Consider the following 12500-nt stretch of genomic DNA (forward strand, 5'->3'; position numbering starts at 1 on the left):
ACGATTAGGACGAGAACTTTTTGGGAGCAGCCACTCCCACGCTAAGGAACGAATACCTGCCAAACGACACCACTGTCGTCGTTCGGTCCTTTCCTCGCTTCAGAGTGCAGTAAAGAAAAAGAAAGAAAGAAAGAAAGAAAAAAAAAGAGGAAGGAAGAAAAAGAAGAAAAAAAGAGGAAAAGAAAAAAAGAGAGAGAGCGAGAGAGAGAGAGAGAGAGAGAGAGAGAAGCAGTGCAAAACAGGCGACCGAACGGAGAATAAACGAGAATGCGAGTGGTCCTTTGACGGAGAATCTACGTGTTCGTTGTCTTCCGAAAACTCTTCGTTCGTGCTGGAACATGTTCGAACGTCTCGAGTTTATTTAGGAAAAGGAAGAAAGAGAAGAAAAAATAAAAAGAATAAGAAAGGTTTCTGGTCAGTTTGTAATCCACCCCTTTCCTAATGCTTTTATATATGTTCTATCGTTTATCGAAAATTTATATTACACGTACACAATAATACAACACTATCCTCGTATCTTCGTTTCTTCTCCTTCGTTTCTCTATTCCTTTTTTCCTTCTTATTTTATTATAACGGAAAATGAAAATAAAAAAAGGAAAGAAAAAATAAATAAATAAATAAAAATAAAAATAAATTGAAAAAAGAAAAGAAAAGAAGATTTGTTCGTTCCCTAATGCGAAAGGAAAGAATTCTATATATATATATATATATATATATATATATATATATATCTATGTACATATTTAAAAAAAAAGAAAAAAAGAAAAATAAAAAAAAAGGGAAAAAAAAGAGATATCGTTAACACTATAACACGTGCTACAAAATGAATAGCATATATGTGTCTAATGTTTATTCATTTTTTTTTTGTAATCAGTTGAATCAATTAAACGAACGGAAATAGCGAGCGAACGATAAACATAATATTATCATAGCTGATAACGATCGCGAGAAAAATAGGGAGAGAAGAGGATCGGAGGGGTGGAGGAAAAGGAGAGAACGAGTTTGAGTCACCTCCGAAATATTTGTTATCTCTTTCTTTTTTTTTTTTTCCTTTTTTTCCTTTTTTTCTTCTTTTCTTTTCACACGTTTATTCAGCAAACGAAAAAATCAATTTTTTTTTTTAGATATCAATTTTATCGAAAAATATTGAAATGAAGATATCCTCTTGGTACGGGAATATTAAATAGCGCCTGACAAGTGCAAAAGGTTAAATTCGATTTTCTTGGTTCAACGAACAATTCTATTGTCTCGTCTTGTCAGAATGAATGAGGAACACAACACGGAAGAAGAAGAGGAAGAAGGAGAGGAAAATGATGAAGAAGGAGAAGAAGAAGGAAAAAGGGGAAGGAAGAAGAAAAAGAAGAAGAAAAAGGGTAGGGCAAACTTGTGGGATTCGATGCACGTGTCAACTTCCGTTGAAGAGAACGCACAGCTCGACAAATCTCAATGGAGGAATGCGAGCGGAATGAATCGTCTCCGTGGCACCGTCGATCCAAGCATCGAAGTCTCTCCCTCTCTCTCTCTCTCTCTCTCTCTCTCTATCAATCTATCTCCATTTATCTCTCTCTCTCTCTCTCTCTCTCTCTCTCTCTCTCTTTCTCTCTCTCTCTTGCTTTCTTTGCTCCTTTTCGAGCGAATGGATCGTCCAAAGAGAATTTCTACGATCGAGGACACGCATCGAAGCATGAAGATCGAAACTACGGCGACATGCCAAGCAGCAACGGCAAACCCGCCTATCGAGGTGCTGACTGGGCTGCTCGTTGAGCGTGTCGATTCGATAAGAACAGGTGTAAAACTTATTCCAAGTGGTCCTTCTTCTTTTTCTTGTTTCTTTTTTTCTTTCTCTCTTTTCTCTTCTTTTTCTTCTTCTTCTTTTCTTTCTTTTTTCTTTTCCTTTTTTCCGCATGACGAATCGCACCGGAAACATTCCGCGAATAGATGTAACATAATCGATAGTATTCCTTTTTCTCTTTTCTTTTTTATTTTTCCTCGGGATAGATCATCATTGCGTAATTTTCTTTTTTTTTTCTTTTTTTTTTTCCCCCCCTCGTTATTTCCACAAAGCAATCTCTTTCGAAATTATATTTAATAGTTCAATTTATCTATTATTTCGATGAATACATAAAGAGTTATAAGTTAATAACTTATTGTAATAAATTTTATGTGTCATTAATTTAATACTATGTATAGTTAATGTTGTATTAAAAATTTTGCTTTGTTAAATATTAAATAATAATATACAATAACAATGGATCCTTTGATATCTTCTTAAAATTATTTAATATTAAGTATCTTTACAATAAGAAAATACTTTTTTTATCATCAATAGAATGTTATGCATTGCCGTTATTATGTCCGATTGATTAACGTATTGAATTATTAATGATATTAAAAAAAAAAAAAAGAAAAAAAAATAACAAATTATAAAATATATTTATAAAAGAAAAATAATTATTAAATAATTATAACTATATTCCGTTATTAATCGTTAATTGATAAGCTCTTTTAATTATTGATATGAATACACAAAAGTTTTAATTGTTCATCGAGAAATCGATTATATAAATCAACGACTGTTTTAATGTTATTAGATAGATATTTTAATTGACATGCAAGCATGCATGAGAAATACACAACGATGATAACGATAAACGACGAAGTAAATAAGTACATGCTACATACAAATATGTATATATGTATATATATCTAGATAATATTCCTAATTGTTAAAAGGACACAAGTAACAAAAAGTAACACGCGTGACTCAACGTGCGATTGCGTGAGCGCTAACGACCATGCGTTTATTGCAATGCATAGGAAATCACGTAGAGCGCCATCGGCGTACGTTCATTGTTCAACTCCTTCTTCCTCATTAATACTAATTAAAGCTAATTAATCGCGACCGTGAACGACCAAAGACGTCGAATTGGATTTTATTTCTTGCTATCTTTCGATCGAACGTTTTTTTCTTTTCTTCCTTTTCTCTTCTCTTTTTTTTTTTTTTTTTTTCCATACCGATTATCGAAGCATCGTATCTATAATTCGTTGTCATTGATCTCTTTTTTTTTTGTTTGATTCTTGATTCATAAAGAAAAAAAAAATAAAAATAAATAAAACAAAAAAAAGGGACAAAGAAATAGAAAATATTTTGTAACTAAATATATGTAGGTACTAATTGCAAGTGAGGAAAAAACAATACGCTAATTATAAGTAGTATACTCACGGTAAAGAATGGACGTGGAGTTCAGAGTTTCGCACGATGCGATGGCGGCTGATTCGGAAGTATAACACCTGTTAAGATCTTCCGAGAACACTTCGATAACGTTGCGAGATCTTCGCTTTAGCCGAAAACAACGTATACAATCGCCGTCCCCGTACCTATAGAAAAGAAAGAGTGAGATAGATAAATAGATAGTTAAAAAAAAAAAGACATAGAAATAGATAAAGAGAGAGAGAGAGAGAGAGAGAGAGAGAGAAAAAGAAAGAAAAAGAAAGTCAGTGTTACGAATCGATTATCGTCGATCGAAATGACGAACGGTGTCCCGAGGTGAGTGACTTTTCGACTCGGGCAAACTCTCGAGGATATTTTCGAGATGCTCTTTAAGATTTCCGATAGCCAGCTGCAAGTACTGTTTCCTAAGAGATTCCTCTTGCTCTTGGAATGCATTTACGTCAATGTAATGTGCGAACGCGTGAGAATGAGAGTGCCGCGAATCACTTTACTTTTCCTTGAAGCAAACGTCTCATACTACATTTAGAGTTATAATTCTTAATCGTTTGCCACGTAAAATTATACGAGAGAAAGAGTCAGAGAGAGAGAGAGAGAGAGAGAGAGAGAGAGAGAGAGAGAGAGAGAGCAAACATTTTTCGTTTCAACCATGAACAATCTTACTGGTCTAATTACAAAATATATTTATTATTATAAATTTTTATGTAATCGTAATTAAAATATCTGTAATTATTTGTTTCCTTTTCTTTTTCTTTTCCTTTTTTTTTCTTTTTTTTTTTTTTTGTAACGTAAAATACATCTTCCTTATTCCATTGAATTTATTCAGAGAATTTGTAATTAAGGAAGAAAGAAAAGAAAAAGAAAAAAGAAAAAAAAAAAAGAAAAGAAAGAGAAGGAAGAAAGAAAAAAAAGATAAAGGAAACGTTCGATTAAGTATATTTATGAAAATAATGACTCGTTGAAATATGTGTGTATGATTTTGAGCGTGACGTAAGCACAGATAACATAAGCACCGTAATACGGATACGGATCGTGTCTCGGTTCAAGCACCGTAGACATTCACGAGAGAACCCGAAGTCTTCGTTAAATTAACGTTAAATTGCCCGCCTCCTCGTCTTATCTCCAAAGGAGAAACGAACAATGCGTTGAACGTCGAACGGAAAGATGCACGTTTCTATGTGCTCGATAGAACGACGAGGACAATTAAACGAAACGATTTCTCTCAAGTCGCTCTTCTCGAAAGAAAATATACGATAACATGATTCTCTCTCTGTCTCTCTCTCTCTTTCTCTCTCTCGTTATCTCTGATAATACAGTTCATTAATCATGGGAATTCAATAGAAATAGATTTAAATCGAGATAGATAGATAAGAAATAGATAAAGAAATTTGTGAGTGAAATTTATAAAAATCTGTCGAATTTTAATTATACATTTTTTACTTTTTATATTATTATTATTATTAATATTATCATAATTTTTTTCTCCTTTCTTTTTTCTTTTTTTCTTTTTTCTTTTTTTTTTTTTTTTTTGAAATTCAACGATCTCCAATCAGATTGACGTGTTAATTAATAATCCATTAATTATCGACCTTTTAATTTTATCCTAGAAATATTTTTCTAAAATTTCTAAAAATAGATAGTACTCTTTTTATTCATACACATTGTGCATGAATAAAATCAACAGCCTAGGATCGTTAAGGATTCAACGTGAATCATCTAGTATCATAGGTGGGTACAAAGGTGGGAGATATATTTCTTGCGAACACGTCAATTTATATCTTTTTTACTCGACGACATTCACCCACCCATAACCATCCATCCATCCATTCTCTTTCCATCTCTCTCTCTCTCTCTCTATCTCTCTCTCTCTCTCTCTCTCTCTCTCTCTTTCTACCGACGTATCTCGAGTCTGTCCGAAAACTTCCTCGTGAAACGTTAGTACAGAAATAGTGAGTCCCATCATTGATTCTCAAGATGCTCAAGATGCAACGGTTTGAAGACGATGGTAAGGCGGTGGGTGGGTGAGGGGGGTGGGGATCTGGATGGAGGATCTGGCGAAACGCCATTGTTCTTTTGCTCGCAACAGTCGAATCGTTTCTACGGAATTAACCTCGGAGTCGTCGTGATATGCAATGCACTCCCGTCTGGCAATGTTCGAGACTATTTTTGTCCCAGACGAATCGCAGACGACACTGAGGCATTCTCCGAAGATGTATCGACCGTATCTGAATACAACCTTAACCCTTTTTTCGAAACTTTTTCTTTGAAGAAGAAGAAGAAGAAGAAGAAGAAGAAGAAGAAGAAGAGAAAAGAAAAGAAGGAAAGAAAAAACAAAAGAAGAAAAGGAAATACTTGAGAGAAAAGAATTCGATAAATAATAATAAAAAAAGAAAAAGGAAAGAAAGAAAGGAAGAAAAGTAAAAAAGGGATTATATAAAATTACAGAAAGAATATAAATTTTTCTTTGTTGATCGCAAATAAGACCGAAAATAAAGGGTAAATATTTACCTGTCCATTAAAAGAACATTTTCACCGACTCTTCTACGGCAATAACCCCAGACCGGGATAGCATTGTAAGTGATGTTAATGGCCGAGTATTGAATGGGCTCGTTCGTTGTGCCAATGTTGCTGTCCTTACCGCTCACCTGCGTCACGAATTCACCCTGGTATTCCGCAGGAAAATAACAGCCAACCATGAATTGCGGATCGTAATCTTGAAGGACCTCACTTGAGATCAAGCTATTGTCTGGAAATTAATTATAAAAATATCAAATATTAATTATTATTTTTACATTAACAAATAAAATATGTATTTCTTGTTAAAGAGAAAGAGAGAGAAAGAAAGAAAGAAAGAAAAAAAAATAAGGGGAAAAAAAAAGAATATTATCATATAAATATTACAACGTTCGTTTAATTAGTTCACGTGAATTAATTAAAGAGGAAGTGAATTTCACGGTAAAAAATTTCTCCACCCTTCCCCCCTTTGAATTTGAATGCGTGTCTTCGTTCAATTTAATATTTTTAATGAACTATAAGAGCAAGGACGAAGGTAACCAAGTTATTGACCGAATTCTCATAACCTTCTTTGTGAAGATCATCAAAGACTTCAAATTAATTATCGCATCAAAGATTTTTTTTTTTTTTTATCGTTGAAAGAACGGGTTTACATAATGTGTTCGTATTCAATAAAGGTAGATATTTAAAAGATCTCTCATGTTCGAAGAAATTTTAAGAGAGATAGAATAAAGATACTCTTTTCTCTTGTGCTCTACCACCCACATGTCGCACATCTAACACTTCGTAAAAGATCATTAACGTAGCCATTAAATACCTTACGAAGGCAGGTGTTATACTGACAGGTGGGCCACCAACGAATGCACCTCAATGAAACGTGATACAAATATCTTTTTCATCTTTATAATTTTTTTCATATGCAATATAAATATCATAAATATATATATATATATATATATATATATATTTTTTCTTTTTTACATAAAATTCATTCATCTTCTTACTTATCACATTTTATACGTTTGAATTTATTGATTTTTATAACGTTGCGATTTAAGCGATATAAAATTGTTACATGATCGGACAAAATTGATAAAGATGAATTTTGTAATATCGATTAGATATTGCGAATGATTTATGTTTGATTGATTATGGTTGTTCGAAAAAAAAAATATATATATATATATGTAAAATTATCTCTGTAGATCTTTTATTATTAAATAAAAATCATTCGTTCAATCGCATACTTTTGCCTCCATTCACATTCATATACATGGAAACACACGAACATTTTTGTCACGTGCTCATCGTTTTCCTAAATAACATTTTTTTTTTTTTTTCAGATCACGTATAAGTATTTTTTTGTCGAAACATTCTTTATCTGTGCCATACATATATACGTATCGTTTCGTTGATTTTAATCATTTCTTTCATGTATCCTATATTATGTATTTACCTCGAATGAAAAAGAACGACAAAGGGAAAGTATTTTCATTCGATAATCTCACGAGTGCTTTTACAAGCCGATTTAAGACAAGATTCGAACGAAACATTTCTCACGAGCCTATGGGTGGAACGTGATAATAGGAAGGCGATTTTTTTTTTCCAGGTTCGCCCTTTCGCGAGAAAGAATTTGCACGGCGAATCGTAATCGCCGGTTCTGCGGTATAAATATAACACGAGTAGAGATCGATATCAGAATTTCTTTCTTTCTCTTTGTACAGTTTAAAATTGATCGATATGATTCATATGTATCATGGCTGAAATCGAGGTGAATGATATACAAATTTTTTTCCTTCTCTTTTTTTTTTTTATTTTTTTTTTTTTAATCCGAAATAAAAATCAAAAATTATTCGCTCAATCGTGCAAAACGAAGACAATTACGTGCCACGATGTCAACGATTTGATACCGACGAGAAAAAAAAAAAAGAAACGTAGCCATGGCATTAATTAAATAGAGCTAATAAAAATTCTTTATGCACGCATAGCGTATTAAAGACAAGCCATGTCCCTAATCATTCTAATGCTTCCACCACAAACGTATACAATGTATATATGTGATGCACGTTATAATATATGAAAGCGGATGTTATTAATAATCCAAAAGAATAATTAAAATTTAATGTAGTTAAAGTGCAAGTAGTTGAGAATACTTTTTAATATCCTAATACAGTATTTTATTTATTAGTAGTAGTAATACTATTATATGTAAAATATATATATATATATAATATTTCACATTATTATAATACTAAAATATAATATTTTAGAATATAATAATAATAATAATAATAATATTTGATATGAATCTAACCAAAACGTATATGATTACATGCATAATTAGAATAAAAATGATCTATCGTTGATTTTTATTCTTAAAAGATATTCAAATCATAGTGTCTGCTACATAAGATCTCTCTTTCTCTCTCTTTCTCTTTTTCTCCCTCTTTTATACTGTCTCATTCTATCTTAAAAGACTGGCCATACGAGTGCGAGGCAGTTCTTGTTATAAGCAACGACGGGAAGCGCGTAGCAAGACCGCAACGACCGCGCGATTCAACATCATTGTCAAGGATCCACGACCCAATCCTATTCGTCGTCGATCATGCCGCGTCTTGTGCGGTCCCAGTTCCCTTTGAGCGCCCGCAGTAAACAGGATTGCTTGTACTCGCGCGTAACTACCTCGAGCTACTCGCTTTGCGATTAATCGAATCGTCTCTAGCAATTTTTTTCTTCTTCTTCTTCTTCATCTTCTTCTTCTTCTTCTTCTTCTTCTTGTACTTCTTTTTCTTCTTCATTTTCTTCGACGATTTAACGACTCATGTAAAAACGAGAAAACTTTTTGGCAAGAAAAATATCCTCTCAACTTATTTCTTATATATTTTCTTTCTTCTTTATTTTTCCTTTTTCTCTTTCTTTCTTTCTTTTTTTCTTCTTCTTCTTCTTCTTCTTCTTCTTCTTTATGATTCACAATAAAAATCTCAAATCATTCGTAGATCCTGAATCATTCGATAAATCAATAAGATAATATCATTAAAGAAACACGTTAATTAGATAAGTTATGGCAATGATCTTTGAAATGGTTCTCGATTAAATATTCGTACCAAACTGTTATTATACGTGCAAATAATAAAACTCCGTGATATTCTAATCTGCGATATCTCGATTAAAATCCTTTAACGTTATCAAGATACTCTGAGAAAGAAAAAGAGAAAGAACTCAAGAGAGCACTCGAGCGGTTTGCATTAGCATTACTTGCATTAGTAGGTAGATATACCTACTTATCTACGTTTACGATATGTATGTCTGTAAAGAATAAGGCAACGCCCGCTTTTGCTTGAAAGTCCCTTCCTTCTTCTTCTTCTTCTTCTTCTTCCCTCTTTGGCTCTTCCGTTCTTCCATACCTTCCATTATTTCGCTTCTCTCTTTCTATCTCTTTTTTTTTTCTTTTTTCTCCAATGTTCCTGCGGACTTGCCTCCTGTACGAAGATACCAGGTGTTCTCGTCCAGGAGGGTCCTTAATCCGTGCCTCCTGGTGAATCCTTAATGAATGGAAGATCCCCGATTCCGAATGATCACTTTGAAAATTAGAGGTTCTCGGCACCCTTCCAAAATAAAGGATAAAAAGAGAGAAAGAAAGAAAATGTACGTGTATGTATGTATGTATGTATGTATATATGTGTGTGTGTGTGTGTGTGTGAGAGAGAGAGAGTCAGAGTCAAAGAAAGAATAAGTAGTAAAAGATGTGCGTAGACTGACATTATTTTAAGAATCACTTTCTTTCTTTCAACATATACACGGACATAGACATAATATATCCATCTAACTATTGATTAATGATATCTTCACAGATATAAAGATCTCCTATTTAGCGAGTTTCACGATGTAAAATGTTTTCTCTTCTATGTAATTACTATTACGTCCTACACATGTTACGAATAAATTTATAAGACCGAAAGATTTGTTAGAATCACGTCAATCTAAAACACTGTCTAAGAAAACGAATCGAACCTTTTGGTAAGAGAATCGTGTTTCTCTCTCTCTCTCTCTCTCTCTCTCTCTATATATATATATATATATATATATATATATATATATATACGATAAACGATCTCTTGGGGCGCGTCTAGCTATTTCTCGACTAGGCGATCGCTCTTAAAGTCGCTCGAAACGGAGACAGTTCCGATGAGATCTCGAGAGATACTTTCGATCGGAGCACGAGGTCGAGGACTTTGAAACCGTGCGAAAGGTGTGGCCGTGTTATAGCATTAGAGCCCATCGATACTATTATCTCAAGTATTACATATACAACGTATTAATTCGTTAATATTATTTAATAACAATCGTTAATCGTATGTACTATTTCAAAACAAAACAAAACAAAAAACAGAAAAAACAGGTTTCATTTTCTTAATGAAAATTAATCCATTCGATGAAACTTTTCCTTTGCCGATCGAGATAAGATTGAATTTTACTTTTCTTTTTTCTCCTCGCGTTTTTTTTTTTTCTTTTTTTTTTTTTTTCTTGTGGACTAAACTTGGAGAAAAGAGAGAAGCAGCTGGTCGCACATAGTCCATCTAACTGGATGTCGTGGATGAGACTTCAAAGCCGTGCGAAAGGTGTGGCATGTAGTACGGGATCTCCGGAATTATGAGACCTCGTGGGTTTGGTTCTCAGGAACCTGAGACCACCGAGTTCAGCCGTACATAATGCACAGAGGAGCGCGCGACAAGCACCGCGAAGAGGAACGCAGAGAACGAGCTGCTTTGCTCGGGCATTACACTCCTCTTTCCCTCCTCTACCTACCTACCTCTTTCTTTCTTTCTTTCTTTCTTTCTTTCTTTCTCTCTTTCTTTCTCTCTTTCTTTCTTTCTTTCTTTCTTTCTCTCTATCTTTCTCTTTTCTACTCCCACCCTTTAAACTCGCTTCCTTTCCTCCTACGAACATTTTCGTGTTTAGGCAGACACAATCTTACATGAATGTACGTGATTCATCGTTTCTCTTCTTTCATACATACCCATACCTAAATATTTTTTAATGTATCATACTTACGTATAATATTTCTTTTTCTTTTTATTTCTTTTTTTTCTTTCGTTTCTTTTCTTTTTTTTTCTGCTTTTTTTTTTTCTTTTTTTTAATCCACTTTTTTAATCCGCAAGTGGAATGAAAGTCCACTTGTTAAATAAATGAAGGCTTGTTAGAGAAATCATAGATATTTTTCTTTTTTAACGATTTATTTACTCTACGAATGATATATTGTGTTGTTAACAAGTCAATGTAACAACAACAATAACAACAACAAAAGAAAAAGAGGAAAGAAGAAAAACAGGAAAAACGTGGATTCTTCAAATACATTCGTTAAAATAGGGATACGATCAATGTTCGTAAGTTAGCCATTGTTAAAATATCATAGAAATTTAAATATTGATAGGATGAAAATTTCAAATATAAAATAATCCCTTCTTTGGTAAGAGAGTATATAACGTAAGAAGTTGGAAGAAACACGAAGTAAGATCGATGCATCAAGGCGAATTATCGTAAGTCGTATAAATGTAAATCCTTCATTCGTTGCTTGGATGCAACAGCAGCAATGCACGCTCCGTGCGATTATCTCGACGTATGCATGTACGGAGTAGTGCAAGAAACGAAAGGGGAGAGTGCATCCACGAATGTGCACTTCGTATTTGTTCGGTTACCTGACACTCTTTCTACTTACATCGATATACATATATATGTATGTATGTATACGCCGTAAAGAGTCGTTGCGTGCATCGAATCTCTGCTTGCTCGTCATTCGTTGCACATCGTAGGATACGCGTCAACCGTTTCTTCTATTCATTTCTTTCTCTCTCTCTCTCTCTCTCTCTCTCTCTCTCTTTCTCTCTTTCTCTCATTCTTTCTTTCTTTCGCGTGTCATCCATTCTTCGTGTGATTTAAAATAGAAATGTGATGACATAAGATATCGGTCGATTGAAAAATAAAAAATAAAAATTTTTAAACCTTAATTTCTGATTACTTCATGCATTATTCAAAATTATCATATAGTAAAGATAATGAATAATTTTGTATAATTTGTCGAATAAAATTAAACTGAGATTAATTAAAAATCTGTGGGAGGAAAATAATTGAATCACAGATCGAAAAGAATTAAAGTCTGTGCATTCTTTTATCTTCTAATTAACATTAGACGATTAGAAATATTTTTAAATAATATTGGTACGTATTAATAATCGATTGAAAAAATTAATCTGAAAAGATATTTTCGAACGTTTAAAGCGTGCATTATAAACACGGATGAATTAGGAATCTATGAAAAAAAAAAAAAAACAAAAAAGAAATAAAAAAAAGTTGGTCATAGATTGGCAAGGATTAAAATGGTGGATTATCGATATCTCTTAAATACAATCAAAAATTGATCCGAGAGTATCAATGATGTTATCGAAAAATGTTTGATACGTGATTATAAATCTACGTGTCTGAAATTTTATAAAGACGAGTTAAAACGAAAAAACCACAAGTCTCGGTTTTACTTTCGATTTTGCTCGATATCAAAAAAAAAAAGAAGTAGATATATATATATATACCGATTTATGGTTGATATTCTTTCAGTGGAAGATTCTTGCGGTTGTCTCAGAAAAGTGAAGAAGCGTCAAAGGTAGACACCGATCGTATTTGACATTTTTATTTTGAACAACATTTTGAATATTTTTGTAATTTTATTCGAACGAAGAAAAAGATTCCGCAACGTTAGATTATT

General features: G+C 33.0%; 1 protein-coding gene across 5 annotated transcripts in view; it reads right to left on the minus strand.

Moving 5' to 3' along the window:
* The window catches only part of LOC124946590, a 48356-nt gene that overhangs the window by 6766 nt on the left and 29090 nt on the right, over positions 1 to 12500 (minus strand). For all 5 annotated transcript variants that reach the window (XR_007100136.1, XM_047487459.1, XM_047487458.1 and 2 more), the window contains 2 exons: positions 5738 to 5975; positions 3224 to 3378 (listed from right to left, as the gene is read on the minus strand). Coding sequence is in view for 4 of the 5 variants with exons in the window: in XM_047487459.1 (XP_047343415.1) it covers positions 3224 to 3378; positions 5738 to 5975 (393 nt within the window). In the remaining variant the exon portion in view is untranslated. The remainder of the gene's footprint in view (positions 1 to 3223; positions 3379 to 5737; positions 5976 to 12500) is intronic.

This window comes from Vespa velutina, chromosome 2 (assembly GCF_912470025.1).
Source record: "Vespa velutina chromosome 2, iVesVel2.1, whole genome shotgun sequence".
Classification (NCBI taxonomy): Eukaryota; Metazoa; Arthropoda; class Insecta; order Hymenoptera; family Vespidae; genus Vespa; species Vespa velutina.